Raw genomic sequence first — 18,463 nt, 5'->3', positions numbered from 1 at the left:
TCATGACTTTATAAATCTCTATAAAGGTTAACCCTCAACCTGCTATTCTCCAGTGAAAAATATCCCAGCCTATTTTGATGACTCAAACCCTGGTTCAATGGAGAGTACAGGAGGGCAAGCCAGGAGTAGCATCAGGCATACCTGAAGAATGGGTGTCAACCTGGTGAAGCCACCAAACAGGACTAGTTGCATGCCAGACGGCATAATTAGCAAGTGATAGACAGAGCTAAGCGGTCCCATAACCAACGGATCAGATCTAGCCTGTATAGTCCTGCCACATCCGGTCATGAATGGTGGTGGGTGATTAAACAACTCATTGGAGAAGGAGGCTCCACAAATATCCCCATCGTCAACGGTGGAAGAGCCCAACAAAAGATAAGGCTGAAGTTTTCGCAACAGTCTTCACCCAGAAGTACCAAGTGGATGATCCATCTCGGTCTCCTTCAGTGGTCCCCAGCATAACTGATACCAGTCTTCAGCCAATTCGGTTCACTCCACATGATATCAAGAAACGATTGGAGGCACTGGATACTGCAAAGGCTACAGGCCCTGAAAACGTTTTGACAATAGCACTGAAGGTTTGTGCTCCAGAACATGCTGTTTCAATACAATTACAACACTGGCATCCACCCAACAATGTGGAAAATTGCCCATGTTCGTCCTGTACATAAAAAGCAGGACAAATCCAACTGAGCCAGTTACTGCCCTATCAGTCTACTCTCGGTCATCAGGAAATTGATGGAAGGTGTCACCAACAGTGCTATCAAGCAGCACCTGCTCAGCAATAACCTGCTCAGTAACGCCCAGTTTGGGTCCCACCAGGGCCACTCAGCTCCTGACCTCATTACAGCCTTGGTTCAAACATGAACAAAAGCGCTGAATTCCAGAGGGGAGGGGAGAGGGACAGTCCTTGACATCAAGGCTGCATTCGACTGAGTGTGGCATTAAGGAGCCCTGGCAAAACTGGGATAAATTGGTTTTTGGGGTTGGAGTCATACCTGACATAAGGAAGATAGTCATGGTTGTTGGAGGTCAGTCAACTCAGCTCCAGGACTTCTTTGCAGGAGTTTCTCAGGGTAATGTCCGAGGCCAAACCATCTTCAGCTGCTTCATCAGTGACCTTTCCTCCATTGTAAGTTCAGAAGTGGAGATATTCACTGATGATTGCACAACGTGCAGCACCATTTACGATTCCTCAGACACTGAAGCAGTCTGTGTCCAAATGCAACTAGATCCGGACAATATCCAGGCTTGGGCTGATAAGTGGCAAGTAACATTCGTGCCACACAAATGCCAGGCTATGACCATCACCAATAAGGGACAATCTAACCACTGCCCCATGACATTTAATGGTGTTACCATCACTGATTCCCCCACTAACAACATCCTGGGGGTTATCATTGATGAGAAACTCAACTGGACTCATCACATAAACACTGGCTACAAGAGCAGGTCAGAAGCTTGGAGTATTGAGGTGAGTAACTCACCTCATGACGCCTCAAAACCTGTCCACCATCTACAAGGCACAAAGTGGGCGGCACGGTGGCTCAGTGGTTAGCACTGCTGCCAGCCTCTGGCGACTGTCTGTGAAGTTTGCACATTCTCCCCGTGTCTGCGTGGGTTTCCTCCGGGTGCTCCGGTTTCTTTCCACAGTCCAAAGATGTGCAAGTCAGGTGAATTGGCCATGCTAAATTGCCCATATTGAGAGGTGCATTATTAGGGAGTAGGGGAATGGGTCTGGGTGGTTTACTCTTTGGAGGGTCGGTATGGACTTGTTGGGCCGAAGGGCCTGTTTCCACACTGTAGGGAATGTAATCTAAAAAAATCAGGAGTGTGATGGCATATTTCCTACTTGCTCTGGATGGGGGCAGCTCCAACAACAGTCAAGAAGCTTGACACCGTCCAGGACAAAGCAGCCGCTTGATTGGCACCACATCCACAAACATCCACTCCCTCCACCACTGACGCTCAGTAGCAGCTGTATGTACTATATAAGATGCACTGCAGCAATTCACCAAATCTCAGACAAAATCTTTCAAACCCACAACCACTTCCATCGAGAAGATGTGGATCCTGATGTGGGTACTGATAGGGTACCCTTTGTTGTCCAGTACTTCCTGGGAGCGGAGAAATTACGCCATGTTCTTTGTAGCCTACAACACATTACCAATGAGGATAAGCACTTCACCAAGACCTTCCCTATGCCTCCACTTCTCGCCTTTAAACAACTGCCAAACCTTAAACAGACCATTGTTCGCAGCAAACTACCCAGCCTTCAGGACAACATTGACCACAATACTGTACAACCCTGTCATGGCAGACACTACAAGACTTGTCAGTGTGTTGACAAGGATACCACCATTACTCATGGGGACACCATCCACCATGTACGCGGCAGGTACTCATTTGCCTTGGTCAACGTTGTCTATCTCATATGCTGCTGGCAAGGATGCCCCGAGGCATGGTACATTGGCGAGACCAAGCAGACGCTACGACAATGGATGAATGGACACTGCGCAGCAATCACCAGACAGGGATGTTCCCTCCCAGTCGGGGAGCACTTCAGCGGTCAGGGACATTTGGCTTCGGATCTTCGGGTGACTGTCCTCCAAGGTGGACTTCGGGATACACAACACCACAGAGTGGCCGAGCAGAGGTTGATAGCCAAGTTCAGAACCCATGAGGATGGCGTCAACTGGGACCTGGGGTTCATGTCATACTACAGGAGATCCCACTACATTATACGTTCTCACATACACAAGCACACATACACAGACACACTTACATACTCACACTCATGCAGACCCTCACTTATACTCTGTCACACTCATGCACGCACTCTACCAGGCACACATACACATACACACTCTCCCCCACCCTCACATGCACACACAGGCACACAATTTGCAGAATTGTATTTGCAGATACATTCTATTTTGCTCAAAAAGCGCACAATCTGCAGGCAGTCAATCCATGCGACATTTTATAAATTCCTACTTTGGAAATAGAACCAGTCTGATTGAAATAGACAGACTCTAACCTCACACCTTTAATGCATTGTCTGAGCTGAGATGTCATTCTTTTTTAATAAAACCTTAAGTTATCTCGGGAATGTGACTTGAAAGAAGTTCTGAGATTTACATATTACTGAATTGAAACCTGCAACCTATTCTAAAAGATGAAAAACTTAACAGCAGTTTAGGTTTGTTCAGTATATCGTATCAGTTGCATGACACTATGATCTTGTGCTATAAATTCTGTGTCCTATGATCCTGCTCCACTAGCTACCTGACGAAAGAGCAGCGCTCTGAAAGCTAGTACTTCCCAATAAACCTGTTGGACTATAACCTGGTGTTGTGTGATTTTTTTTAACTCTGTCCATCAAGAAGGACAAGGGTAGCAGATATATGGGAGCACCGCCACCTTCAAGTTCCCCTCAAAGCCACTCATCATCCTTACTTGGAATTATATTGCCATTCCTTCACTGTCTTTGGGTTAAAATCCTGGAATTTGCTCCCTAATGGCATTGTGGGTCAACCCACAGGTGGACTGCAGCGGTTAAAGAAAACAGCTCAGCACCACAGTTCTCAAGGGTAACTAGGGACAGGCAATAAATAAGCAATGCCTACATCCCACAAAGTGAATAAATTAAAACAAAAACTTGAAATCCATCTTGTGAAACAGATCATTTTTTCCGTGTCCTCCTTCATTGGCTCAGTGTCGGTTCCTTTTACTTTGTCTTTGTCAAACATTTGTAGGTAGTTTGTTTGTTTAAAAATACGATCTAAACATCGAGAGATTGAGATGCAATTTGGTCCTTTCAAATTTTTGATGGGAATCTGAGAAATGACTGGATCTTTTTTATGGTGAGAGTTAAAAGAAGTCCTTTACTGCGCTGGAATTTTGTAAAGAGGGAATCAATGGTTTTGCCTGATGGAATTCTACGCAGGGGAGTGAATTGTGAATGGTTAGATTAGTTGCCATTTTATAATGTAAAAGTTGATCACGCTGTCAGTTACTCATACATCTTATGACTCTTCGGATGCTCTCCGTCACTGTTTCAGGTTTCCTGACTCTAACCGTTGCTGTCCAATCTCCCCATATCTATAACCTCCCCATATAGATTTGTACTTCAATTTAGTATAGTATATTTGTCATCCACAATGCGGGTCATCTTGACACAGGAGACAAAATTCAGACTGGATGACTGCTCCGTGGGATGCTTCTGTTTAGTCCACAGGTGTGACCCTGAAGTTGCTGTCGTCTGTCATTTTTGTTCTTTACCTTGCTCCCACTCTCATCTCACTGACCTCTGTATCTTTCAGTGTTCCAAAGATGCTCAACACAAGCTTGAGGAACAGCATCTGATTTTTCAATTAGCCACTTTCACAACCTTCTGGACTCAGGCCGAATTTGGTGAATTGAGTGTGAATGTCTGTCTCCATTCTGTTTCCTTACTCTTTGTTGCTTTTGATTTTCTGTTCTATTCTGTTGCCTTCAGACAGTTTTCTGTCTTTTGATAAATTATTTGCTGAAGCGTGGTTTCTGCTTTTGATGTCTCTGATTCTGATCTGAAATATTGATTGGGGGGAGAAAAGGCACACATTTTCTTTGAATTACTTTAAGACTTACTAAATCCTGTTGCTTCACTGCATGGATTTGTATTTTCTGTCTTGTCCGGTGCAAATGAGTTTAATTTTTATTTATTGCTCCTCAGCCTGGTTCAATCACTGTCTTGCTCATGATACACCAGCTGGATGAGCTTGATTTTTTCCACTGCCCACAGCTTATAGGACAGACTGGCAAAATGCTTCATGCAGCATAGGAAGTAATGACTAAAGAGCATATCAGCCTTTGACCTTCAGTGCTGCCTCAACTGCGTTAACAACAGCCTAAGAACTCATGCTTGTCCACATTTCAGTCAGGACCTCATGGAAAACTTTAAAATTGTGGATAGAGAGGAGGTAGAGGATGCTTAAAAAAAAAATCAAAAGGAGGGCGGAGAGAAAATATACCTGAATAGATAATCGTAACGTTATGGATGATTAATTCTGTTTTTTGCTGTGAAATGTGTATGATGAAAGTTTGTTCAATCTAGATGTTTTCTGCAACTTTTCCTATTGATGGAAATACAGTTGAAATCATTTGTGATCATCAGAATATGTATGTTGTACACAGTGGTCATGTATCTCCATTGTTTTTTGAGGGGCCTAGCATGGACTTCTGAGGGCTTGTCTGATGTCTTGGCAGTAAGCACGTCGAGCATTGTGTGTAAATATTCTGCCTTTCAGATTCTGGTAGTCGGTGAAGATGGCTCATTCCTGGTTAAATCTCCCAAGACTCACATCTGCGAGCAGTGCAGCGCTGCGTTCCGGACTAACTACCATCTGCAGAGGCACATCCTCATCCACACAGGTAGAATGCAAGAACCGTGGGTGTGTTCAGAGCTGTTTGTAAGCTAAAGACTGTGTACGCTTTTCAAAAGAAAATGCCACTACTGCTAAACCCTTATTACAGGTGCCAGAATACCTTTTTCCTGTTTAATAAGAGCTCTTTTCTTTAAAATTTGCCAAGTCATAAAATAATTTTCTTTTGATCATGCAATGAGCACATTTAAACTTTCTCCTCTCCTATTTTCTGCTCTCTTCCTCACAACAAAGGCCTGTAGTTTCTTGAGTCCCTCATCCATCTTGTGTCAACCAGTTATTGTCATCAAATAATTTTAGCATGGCCAAGCCCGATCTTTAGTGGACATTACAGCATACACATAATTGCTAGCAGGGGTCCTTTGATCATGATTGGAATTGGGGAAACCTGGCTAATGATGCCTTTACCCAGGGACACTAGAAGGAGTAGTCGTACTCCAACTGCTACCCTAGTTGAGATCAGTGAACACAACATGGGAGCCAAATCTACATGGTGTGCTTAGCATTCGAGCCATCAGTGAAACATTTTAATTGCACTCTTTAGAAAACATAAGTGAGTGTTGAGTATTGTAAATGTTCCAACATTTTTGAACTGAACTTCTTGGAAGTGGCTACATATCACATGATATCCCTTGTGTATGTTGTGCCCAGATACAGGTTTCTGTGAGCTGGGAAACTGGGCTTGCTCTTATACATGTACGATGAATATATATGGCTAGTTTGCAATACAATTGCAATACAATTTCACCCCGCTGCACTCAGTACACTGACTTTTACTCTCCGGTTCATAAACCATTTGGTTCCTTCCTAGGTGTAGGTGTTCTAAATTCAGACTTCAAAAGCACTTTCAAATACAGGAAGTAAACAGGTGACCGTGCCTTTTTTTTCTTCTTCCCTCTGAACATGCTGCCTCTTGTTTGAAGTTTGGTTCCACAGATGTCAGCTGCCCTCCAGTCCTCTGGTGTAAGTGTAGACAGTCTATATCAATGGACTGTTTGTTTTGGGTGCGAGGGGCGGGGGGGGTGGGGGGGGAGCGGGTGTGTATGGAATATCACAGCTCAGCCTGATGTTGCCCTCATTTGAAATCCATGGTCTTCAGTATATTGTTAATGTGCTGTGATGAGGAGAGGGACCTGTGGCAATACCCTTTTTCCATCCACTATCCCTAGCGACAGCTCTTGCAATCACTCCAACTAAGATCAGCTAACTTGGCACGTGATGTTTTGCTCTTGTTGGGCTGTGATGTGTTGAACAGCAAAATTGCCAATTGATCGTGCCAGAGGGGCTGACTGGCCTCTTCCCGATTTTGTTTCTCTAATCCATTGGTAGAATTGATCCTACATATTCAACTAGACTCTGAATCAATCTGTTCTTTTGAATACCATGTTAAATTTCAAAAAGCTGAATTCTGAACATTGTGTAACCTGTCTTTTGCTTCAAATTTGGAGCATAAGATTGTCAAAGGTTTTCTGCAACAACTTTTGCCATCACGATTTTATCTATTCGTGTTTGATTCATTCCTTGCCACATATCTAAGCAGCATGTGATAAACCAGAGCTAATTGAGTTTCTTGTCCTGCAACCTGTCAAAAACAAGCCCCAAATTAAATGCAGTTATGAACAGGCAAAGCTCAGTGCACTAAGTGGTTCTGTCGTAACAAGGATTCACTAAGTTGGATTCACTTCAGACTGTTACTTCTTTCCAGTAACTTTGCCTTTTAGCTTCATAGAAGCAAAGTAGCGTGCAATTAATTCCTTGCATTGAGGTGTATTCTGTCTGATTTACATGTGTGCCAATTAGTTTTTTAAAAAGATGGAAATGGTAGGTATTTGCAGGATGGCAAACCAAAAGAAACAATAGATAGTTAATTTTAATGACCATACAGCAGCTTGTGTTTTATCATAAAATATGTGTAATTTCTCAGTAACACTGATTTAAACATGTGCATTCCGACCAAACTTAACACAGTACATGAGAATTAATAAAAATAAGATACCATTGAGTCTTGGACAGAAATGGAAAACCAGATGTTAATTTTGTTGAAGAGTGTTGCAAAGGGCAAAAGATGATTCTCATGAGGTATCATCATCAGAAGTGCTTTACCATCAACTTAGTTTTATAAAGTGCCTGTTAATCTGTTCCCCTCTAAAAGGTTGCCATATGATATTCACCAAACCATAGTTATACACCAACTGAAATATCAGTGATCTTTTTGATTGTTGGCTAGTTGTGAGCAATGCAGCACTTTAATGCACATTCTTACTTGTACCAAGGGCGTGATCACAATTAATTGCTTCATAAATGAAAGGTTGAAGTTGGGCTTTTGATGCAAGCAAGAATTCAGTGGAGAGAGGAAGCAGGTGCTGCATTTTATTTTTCATTTCCCAGCAGTAGCTGGTGAGTGTTCTCTTATCTTTAAGGTAGGAATCTGTAAATTGCTGTTACTTTCTTTTATTAAATCAGTAACAGATTAACTAATAAAACAAATAAGTTTCAACAGGCAGGGCAGAACAGATAGTTTGCCATAACTAAAGCATATGGAAATGTATCAAAAGTATTGTGATCTCTATCTACCCTATCTAGGAGGCAGGCAGTCACATCCATTATATCAAGTAGAACTTTAGAATTGAGCAATAATCAAGGCCAGAAGGCTGTGACTATGAGTCAGAACAGGTATGAACGTACACAACAAAAACAGAAGTTGCTGGAAAAGCTCAGCAGGTCTGGCAGCATCTGTGAAGAGAAATTAGAGTTAATGTTTCAGGTTCGGAGGTGGGGGGAGGTGTTGGAACGGAACCTGCAATTAACTGACCTAGAGGAGTTACTCTGGCTGGTCACCATGTAGCATAGGCAGAGGATGCTGGAGCAGTTGATGTTCAGAGAGGTGAGTAGCCATGTAACTGGACCAGAGTGTTCAGACAGGTTTGGTAGGGGAGTAGAGCTTCCGTATGGGCCAGGGTCGGTGAGGGATCAGAGCCTGAATTTCAGCTGGGCTGGGGAGAAAGGAGAGCCCAAGTGTCAGCTGAACATTAGACCTAGTATTGATTAATCCACTAAGGATTGGGCAGGTATCACAAACTTTGTACATCATGTGCCTTTATCTGTTACTGAGCAAGTTTATTGGAGTTTATAGCTACTCATAATATCGAAAGGCAAACTGGAGAACTTTATGTAAAGGTGAGACATTCAGAGTAGCTGAGGTCTTCAATTTTTTTTTAATGTAGAGAGGTACAGCGGTTGATGATCAGCAAATTGTATCCCTAGATGATGATCAGCATCTTGCATTCAATTTTTATGGAGGTTTTCAGGAACCTGTTTACATATTGCATTTTTTCACGTTACAAATAATTCCTGGAAAATTGTTTTAATGTTGCAACATTTTTACATAAGGTATGCATTTACCTTGGTGAATGCGTGAAAAGATAAATTATGGGAAATTTGTTTGTAATAAATTAACAAAATGTCTTTGTTATGCATTCTATTTGTTAGAACAAACTTGGAAGAGTGCACTTTCTGTAAAGTCCCACTATGCCACTGGTCACAAAGTAAATGCTTTACCCAGTTACCTATACATACTATTATGCTTATTCTAAACCTAATGTACATTTTAAAAAAAACTAGTTTACTTTTATAAGCAACAAAATTGTTGATTTATTTTTAAATAAGACTTGTTTGACAATGTGTAAAGCCTGATTAATGCGGAGCTTGAAATGGGAATGTATAAAGATTTACCCTTGTAAATAACCTAACACACACATGGATAAGCATTGATTACAGAAAAAAAAATCTTTCTCTGCAGAGATTGGGTTGGGGGTAAGTGGCGGGGGGGTGGAGGTGGTAATGACCAGTTAATAATTAGAAGCTAACATGGAAAATGCCTCAGAAAACTCCAGCTGGTCTGGCAGCATCTGTGGAGAGAAATCAGTTAATTAGTCAAGTCTGACTCATCAAAACTGGTTAATAATTGTTGCTGATTGGAGGAAAAGAGGATAAGATGTGAAACGTGGCTTTCAATCAGCATCCTAGTGTACGAACTCAGCTATCATTAAATACAAGCAGTTATGACTGGGAATTTTGCAGACGCAATTCATCCAAGAAGCGTCTCTTGCTCTCGGGCGGTACTCCAAGCAATATCAAAAACTCTTGACCTCCCCAGACTCAGCCACTGGTGACTTCCAATAGATCCAGCAGCTCTCGTTTGAGGGTGGAGGGGAGAAAAGGCATCCTACTGTTCTTTCAACGTTTTGAAATTAAGGAAATGTCCCTTTTATTTTAGATTAAAGGTTTCTCCTCTGCATTCTAAATGAGCCTCTGTCCATAACTCTTTAAACATGGGTCCTCCAAAAAAACCTTCATAATACATGTCAATACTTAATAAAATATGTACACAATCTTGATATTTGTGCTGTCTTTAAAGAAGAAAGCCATAAAACAAAATCAACACAGATACCGAGGCAATATTACTACGTGACTGCATTACCTAATAAAGATATGACAATGAAACAGTAGCACTTGGGAAAGATAAATTATATTAAATCCTATAAGGAGCCATTGCAAAATTGAAGTCAATGGGAATCGGAGGAAACTGTCCCATGGCTGGAGTCAAACCTAGCACAGAGAACAATAGTTGTCTGCCTCAGGACTTTGTTGCTGGACTTCCCTAGGACAGTGGCCTCGGTCCGATCATCTTCAACTGCTTCATCGATAACCTTCCCTCCATCGTTAAGGCAGAAATGGAGATATTCTCCAATTATTGCAGTGTTTGGATCCATTCTGAACTCCGATACTGAAATAGCCTGTACCAATGAAGTAATACCTGGACAGTGCCCAGGCTTGAGCTGATAAAGAACAGATAATGTTCATGGCTACACAAGTGCCAAGCTGATAGGCTTCAGAACTGCAGCAGACAATCTAGAATAAAACACTTCAGTTGATCACACCATCTGCCACCATAAACATTCACTCCCTCCATCACCTATACACAATAGCAGCAGTCTATACCATGTCAAGATTACACTGTCAAAAGCTCCTTTGACAGTGAGTTCCAAACCTGTGACATCTTCTACCACCAAGAACAAGGGCAGCTGACATATAAGGAACATGCAGATGGTGATATCCTCCCCTGTTGTTTGGTCAAAGTCCTGGTGCATTTTGCCTGGCAGTATGAGATCTGCCTACACTCCGTGGACTGCAGTGGCTTATCACCATCTTCTCTTGTGCATTTAGAATAGGTAGTAAATGCTGGCATCACCAGTGACACTCACATCCTGTGAACAAATAAAAAAAAAACAAATCCTTGTGTCCTCTTGCTCAGGCTTATTACTAGTGAAGCTGACCTAGGTAATTGGGTTCTGTGTTCTTGCAGCATTTAAAATAGAAAAAGAATGGTTTTGTATGAAGGATTGTCTCTAGCTTCATTCAGGGGGACAATTGTTTGAATATTTGGATTATAGAGAGAGTTCTCCTGACACCATTTGAGTGGGATGTATTGGCACTGTACAGCAGGCAGTCTTGGAACCCAACCAGTGAATATAGTATGTGTAGGTTAGTCCCTGAAGTACCATTATGGACTTGATTCTGATTTTCCTAGTTAACTGTGTAAATTTGGAACAGAGAATGTAGCTTCATCTACTGCTGATTTTTTCCATAACTTCTGAAGTCCAGAAATATTGATACTTTTTATAAAGCTTCAGCTCAGATGGTTTCTTTTCAGTCTACAAATTAAACCTAGGGAATTAAATAACTCTCCACCAATCTTATTTGTCAATTAATTGATATTTGAAAGTTGTGTATTCTGCTTTTAGCTCATAATAGCCTGGCAAGCCATGACCCAGTTGGACATTTTGTTGTTGCTGCTATCAATTTGTCAGCAGCAATAGCATATAATTAGAACTATTGAATAATTTTGCACTTCCTTGAAAATTTGTTTCTGTACGTCTTTTCAGCAGCTGATAGCCTACAGAATACACCAAGCAATACAACTATGCTTTGATTGTTTTTCTCTTGAATATCCTCGTCCACCAGCCCCATAAAATATATTTGAGGGTATCCATGTTACCATGGACTTGGCTCAGACTACATACTCCAGGTGAACCACTGCCTTCACCAGTATCAGAACTGAATACTGGTTGGAACATGAAATACTGAGGTGTCTCCTGCAGTACTATTCTGGACTGCTCGGCAGCACCCATTACATCTCTTCCTGCTTGCCCTTAAGCTGCGGGGTGCTGACATCTATAAACATGCAGACTCTGTATCACTTAGCCCACTGATCTGCTGCAGTAATTCTAGCTGCTGCTGCCCATGCTGAAACCCAGAGTACAAGCTGCTGCAGTTGACTGCACTTCCTGCACATGTGATTAAGTTCTCATATGACACAGGATGTTGATTGCCCAGGTCTGCGATAGCTCTTTTTATCCATGTCAAAATATGGACAAAAGCACAACCAAACTTGTGATAATACCTTCGACTAAGCGGAATGTTATGTGAGAGTTAACGTTTAAATCCACCCTCAGGGTGGTAGGAGTGGCTGTTGGCCTCCTATCAGGTGTTCTCACTGACATTGTAATCAAGACATGCTTTAGCTAACCTTAACTCTACGTTCCAGGAAAGAACATTATCAATCCCACATCTGTTCATATTTCATTTTTTTCTGATTTTATTCATTCAGTGGAAGACCATAAGGACATAGGGGCAGAAATTAGGCTATTTGGCTCATCAAGTCTGCTCCGCCTTTCAGTCATGGCTGATAGGTTTTTCAACCCTGCTTTCCCACTTTTTCCCCGTAACCTTTGATTCCCTTGGCAATCAAGAACTTATCTGCCTTTGTTTTAAATATACTCAATGACCTGGCCTCCACAGACTTCTGTGGCAATGAATTCCATAGATTCACCACTCGCTGACTGAAGAAGTTTCTCCTTATCTCTGTTCTGAAGGGCCTTCCCTTTACCCTTGTCTGTCCTGCCAGTACAAACATCTTTCCAATGTCCACTCTGTCCAGGCCATTCAGTATTCTGTAAGTTTCGCTCAGATCCCCCCTCATTCTTCTAAAAACTATTGAGTATAATCCCAGAGTCCTCAAACCTTCCTCATTTGTTAAGCTTTTCATTCCTGGGGTCATTCTCATGAATCACCTCTGAACCCGCACCAGGGCCAGTACCTTCTTCCTGAGGTATCAGACCTGAAATTGTTCACAATACTCTAAATGTAGTCTGACCAGAGCTTTATAAAGCCTGCAAAGCACATCCCTGCTTTTATATTCTAGTCCTTTCGAGATGAATGACAACATTGTATTTGCCTTCCTAACTAATGACTCAACCTGCAAGTTACTGCCTTCCTAACTAATGACTCAACCTGCAAGTTACTGCCTTCCTAACTAATGACTCAACCTGTAAGTTTACCTGAAAAGAAATATGGACTAGGACTCACAAGTCCCTTTGCCATTCAGTTAGGTTCTGAGGTACCACATGTTGTTAGGGACAAATGGCAAGGGCAGGTGGCATACAAAGAGACTAAAGCAAAAAGTTGACAAAGCAACAGGTAGTAATTAATGAAAGGGAAAATGACTAGGCTGAATCAAAAAGGCAAGAAATTGACCAAAAGCAACAGAATGCAAGCAGAGTAAGTGCTGCAAGTAGGAGAGTGAGACGCTTGAGGAAGTATGCACCTATAACCCTCATGGTTACGAATGAGACCCCAGAATATGATATTGGCAGTAGATCAGAGGTATCTGAATATTATAGACAAAGAGTGGAAGGAAGAGCCACATCAACATCGACACTTATTGCAAAATGGCAGAAAATATAACAGTTGAGTTGAATTGCCAAAAAATTATTATTTTTTGGCTGAAGAAGGAAGGTGGCCAGCCCTCTCCTGAGTCACGGAACAGTTCTCTCAATCTCAGCCAATTCATAATCCACTTTTTCTTTTTTGATAAACTTAAATTTTGACTTTGTTTTTAAATGAATTGAGCACTGTGACCTGGTCTAAACGAGAGAATACTGCTGAGGTGGGCATAGCTGACACCTGATGCCTGTTTTTCTTTGTAATCAAACAGCTATCAAATGTGGTTGTGAATTTTTCAACAAATGTTGAAAATGCAAGTTGTGACACTTAAAATATAGAGTGATACTACAGCTGTTGCCCTTTGACGCTGATGTGAAATCTTCATAGAATTAAATTAAGGAAACAAATGTATTTGTAGGTTTTGATCCTGATGATTTTGAGAGTGACACCGAGGATGTAGAAAATGATTAGTGAAGTCATATGGTAAAAATTGTAAGTCTAATTCAATGAGTTAAGCCAAGCAAAGTAAAGGAAATGAGAGTCAATTTGCTGTGAAAATAAATATTTTTTTGTCAAGTATTTTTGAGTATAGTCATTTTGTGTGAATTTAGGCATTGTTTCATATTTGTGGTATTAAAATTATAATTTAAACTAATTGGGGGGGGAGGAGGTCATTAATTGAAGTTTTGAATGACATCAGTTGAATATTCAGTCCGTATTTCTAAGGGTAAATATCTCGGCTTATTACTTCGAAAAGCATTTCCTTTATCAGATTTTTGAAAGCTTGTTTTAAATTTTCATCCCTTTTATTTCACACATAGAACTGGAAGCCTGGCTTGTTAAATAGAAGTTACTAATTAGATAAAGACTCAACAGCTACTCACCGATCAACTGCTTTCTGTACTGCCAGTGTCGCTACTTCATTTTTCCTCAACTTAGTATTTAAAAATCTCTGCTTTTAATTTACTGAAAATGTCTGAACACTTTAACTAACAAGGGATGGTAAAACTAATTATAACTTTGTCCTCCCGATTTGATTGAGCACTGATTGTAATTACAAATGCAGGTATCCCCCGTTTAAAGTGCACTTTTTCATAAGTTTGTAAATTAGGGAAGTTTACGAAAACTAAAACAGAAGCATAGCTGTGCCTGTGCTATTTTCGTTTGCTATCCTTCCCGCGTGCTGCCTCCCTCCCCTGTTCTCTGCTTATGTCTTCCGCAAACTTGGTGCATCCCATTTGTCACCTTGCTTGCTGTCCTCTCCTGAGCCACAGAACCGTTCTCTCACTATTAGTCAGTTCATAATCCACTTTATTTCTTCATCTAACTTAAATTTTGCCTTTGGTCTTAAGTGAATTGAGCGCCGTGACCAGGTTTAAATGAGAGAATACAGGAGAGATGGGCACAGCTGACAGATGATGTCTGTTTTTCTTTGTCATCAAAGCCTCCGCTGCAAATGGAAGAATAAAGTGAAGACACTTCAACTTCTGGCTTTGCAGATTGTTGGCGGGACTGAGTTGGCACAGCCTGAATCTGCTGGGTAGTTGGCACATGTTAAAGACCCCGGGTTTTGTTGTTCAATTTCCCTCCACATTTCCCAAAGATTGCTGAGTTTTGCTTGATTCCAGCTTGCAAGAGCAAGGTGTGCCCTCCAGTACCTTTTCCAATCGTCCCTCTTATGTGAGTCTCAACACTGAATATTGACTGGGTATTCGACCCTGGAAAGTATCACAGTTGAACTTGATCCTGCATTCACCCATTCATATTTCCTTGAGTTGTAATTATGAATGGGAATCCTGGCTGATTATTCCAATGATTTCTCTTCCTTTTTCTATTATGGAATAGCAGCGGAGTTGGTTTCAGCACTGCAGATATCGCTGTGGGTGTGACCAGCATAAACATGGGCTTTTGGTACCTTTGGTTGCATAGCTCAATTTTACATGTGGTAGCATCAAACACTGACCCTTCATTAGTTTCTGAAAATTTGTTTTAACGCTACGTACACTGATGGTATTGCTTGTCATGCCTTACACTGGAAATCAAGTCTTGCTATTCCCAGAGTGGTCACAAAAGTTAAAGATTTTGTAAAAATATGCACACTTCCCTAATTTACCTGTCTTTTACACCTGGGTTGACTGAAAACCTAGACCAGGTTTTTGTACTGAAAAATGATGATTTATTACAAATAATTAGACTCTAGCTACAGGCAAGTAGTTCTGAACCATTGGCCTATAACTGTACTAGTTAAAACTCTAATCCATTTCCAAGGCGATGGCACAGTATTATCACTGGACTGTTAATTCGGAGGCCTGTGTAATGTTCTGGGAGCCTGCGTTTGAAATTTGAATTCAATAAAAATCTGAAATTAAGGGTTTTCTGATGACCATTGTTGGAAAAACCCATCTGGTTCACAAACGTTCTTGAGGGAAGAAAACTGCCATCCTTACCTTGTCTGGCCTACATGTGACACAGCAATGTGGTTGGCTCTTAACTACCTTCTGGGTAATTAGGGATGGGCAATAAATGCTAGCCAGTGATGCCCTCATCCCGTGAGTGAATAATAATATAAGCTCCTTACACGCACAGACACAGACAGAAAATAAAGCATGGGTGTTCTGGACAGAGGAAAGACTGGGAGAGCAGTTTAGTGGTCTCTACATAGGATCCTCTGAGATGGTGATTGTACCAATCAGAATGCTGCTTCTCAGTCTTGTTTCTCTGGATGTTTCCACTGGTTTGCCAAATATACAAGAGCTCCTTTCCCCATTTGAAAGGTCTCTGATATTAATTAAAAAGTCACAGTTTATAACAGCTGCTGGTGGAAGAAGAAACTGGTTTTCTTCAGGCTTAAAGCAGCTTGTTGGTGTGCTGAAGCCCTTTGTCATTGATAACTGGTCACTATTTCACAGACCAACCAGTTAATAGTTGCCAACCGAAGATCCATTTGTACACAGTCCTTTGGTTCCAGCTCGCCTGCAAACTGCACTTCAGCTACTGCTGGAACAAGTAGCTGTGTCAACAGTGTTTACGATGAATGTCCAGTTACTTGTTTTCAAAATGTGCAGCAATCCTTGGTTTGAAAACAGTTCTTTTCTCATTTCAATCCAAAATTAAAAGTGCAGAAAAATTAAAAGATGTTATCTTTACATGCTTAAATACTGCAGCATTATCAACAACTTTCAAATGTATGACATTATCAAACCAAAGCACTACTGTCGAGTCATCTATCGGCACCAGCACCTTATCGTGCCTCTGGCTTCGTATGAGTGTCTTGAACAGCAAATCAGGAATTTGACTTGTGTTATCAATGATACAGAACCAGCTGATGAGAGAATTTTTGACCGCTAGATATCAGCGATTAATCCTACTTTTGGTGCCACCCGTTGTTTACATCTGACCTATTTTAGAATAATTTGAACAGCCTTTCAATCAACATCTTCCACAGCTGGGAGGAGATGTTTGTGAATGCTGTTAATATTGCATGTAGTGATTGTAAAGACCAGTTTTACCAGAGCAACAAAAAGGGATATTGTCTCTCTATTTGCTTATATTTTTTAAAAGAAGACGGTTGAGCTAAGTTCAGCTCAGGAGCTTCATGGTAAGAAAGTATCTCGGGTCGCTTGCAGGACACCTCTGAAACAAATCCAACATTCACAATTCTTATCCAAGTATCTTAGACTGCTAGGTCGAGAAGAATAATTTTGGGCATTTACATCCTGAGTGAGCTGAGGAGAAATTTGGATTTTGTTTTGCTTTTAGGTGAAAAGCCATATCAGTGCAGCCAATGTAGCATGCGATTTATCCAGAAGTACCTACTGCAGAGACATGAGAAGATACACACTGGTAAGTGAAATACCAGAGCTTGTGTTGGTGACACGAGATAAACGCAGTCTGTGAAACTCCTTAAAGAGACATTATCCCTTTTGTTGACCTAACAACGACGAAAGCATGTGTTAAAAAGCATTCCAAACTGAACGCAGTATTTGTGTTACCTGCTCCTTGTTCATGAAAACGAGGTGCAAGGCAAAGTAGTGTATCTCGGTTGGCCAATCTACAGCAGGGTGACATCTTAAATAAGGTTTCGGTCGTTCTGTCTTCAGATCTCGGTTCTTGCAAAATATCAGTTCAGTTGAAATTCTTTTGACTAATGAAGGCGTATTCAGCTTCAAACATGCGCCTCTTTTCTGTCTCAGAAGGTGCACAAAGTTTATTTTCTGCACAGGTGTATTATGGAGTGGATTTGGAGAAATGTACAGGATTAAAAATCTTGACATTATTCATTGAGCATATCAAAAAAAAAACTCATTTTGGTCTTGCTGCAGAATTGCTCTGGTAAGCATTAAAGGCTTTGATAAATTCACATTATTCTGTCACAGACACCATGCATATCTCTCGGTTTTCTGTCAAAGTTTATTTTTACCAAAAATAGCATGCAGCTTACTAAATGGGATCGCTGAAGAGATACCATTTCAGAGATCAATCCTGCAGCCTAGGTAAGCGAAGAAAGAGGGATACTGTCTCTTTAGTTTCTTGCTCTAACCACAAATTGTTCTATTGCTCTTATCCCATGACGTATTAGAATGTTGAATTTAAAGAATATCTGTTATTCATGATATACTTTAACCCTGTAATACTCCCTGGGGGCCCTCATTGTAACACTGTAATGCACCTCAGGACACTCATCGTGATATTGTATAACCTCTGGGACACAGTGTAATACCTCCCGTAGGCACTCACAATATACCATACTGCACTATGGATATTTACTGTCTTCATTGGAATATTATTGTACACTTAATGACATTGAAATCCATTTGTCAACTTGTGCCCCTTTCACTATCTTCTCAGATACCCTCGCAGCTCGGACTCAATTACTTACTTTGTTTCCTGTTTTAGTATCATGTATAAATTTGAACATGGCTGTCTCTATTTCTCGTGCTCCCATGAGGAGGTTGAACAATTCATGAACTTTACCAACACCTTCCACCCCGACGTCAAATTCACCTGGACCATCTCGGACACCTCCCTCCTCTTCCTGGACTTCCCCCAGCACTATGTCTGGCGACCGACTAACCACGGACATCTATTACAAGCCCACCAACTCCCACAGCTACCTAGACTACACCTCCTCCCACCCTACCTCCCGTAAAAACACCATCCCTTATTCCCAATTCCTCCACCTCCGGCGCATCTGTTCCCAGGGTTCCACCTCAAAGTCCCAGATGGCCTCCTCCTTCCAAGATTGCAACTTC

General features: G+C 41.3%; 2 protein-coding genes across 5 annotated transcripts in view; both read left to right on the top strand.

Moving 5' to 3' along the window:
- LOC122543369 (zinc finger protein 148-like) overlaps positions 1-18,463 on the top strand; it is a 75,316-nt gene that overhangs the window by 40,070 nt on the left and 16,783 nt on the right. For 2 of the 4 annotated variants that reach the window (XM_043682012.2, XM_043682013.2), the window contains 2 exons: positions 5,292-5,415; positions 16,971-17,054. The exons of 1 other annotated variant lie outside the window; for it this stretch is intronic. In XM_043682012.2, the coding sequence (XP_043537947.1) occupies positions 5,292-5,415; positions 16,971-17,054 (208 nt within the window). The remainder of the gene's footprint in view (positions 1-5,291; positions 5,416-16,970; positions 17,055-18,463) is intronic. One more of the 4 variants, XM_043682014.2, reaches the window with a different exon arrangement.
- LOC148134646 (uncharacterized) lies at positions 1,983-4,575 on the top strand. The gene is made up of 2 exons (XM_087985479.1): positions 1,983-2,745; positions 4,502-4,575. The coding sequence occupies exons 1-2, from the start codon at positions 1,983-1,985 to the stop codon at positions 4,573-4,575; spliced, it is 837 nt and encodes a 278-aa protein (XP_087841605.1).

This window comes from Chiloscyllium plagiosum, unplaced genomic scaffold (assembly GCF_037043375.1).
Source record: "Chiloscyllium plagiosum isolate Xiang-an unplaced genomic scaffold, Cpla_swu_hap1 HiC_scaffold_53X, whole genome shotgun sequence".
In the NCBI taxonomy this organism is placed as follows: domain Eukaryota; kingdom Metazoa; phylum Chordata; class Chondrichthyes; order Orectolobiformes; family Hemiscylliidae; genus Chiloscyllium; species Chiloscyllium plagiosum.
The sequence above is the reverse complement of the archived record's forward strand: the minus strand, read 5'-3'. Positions and strand labels throughout refer to the sequence as shown.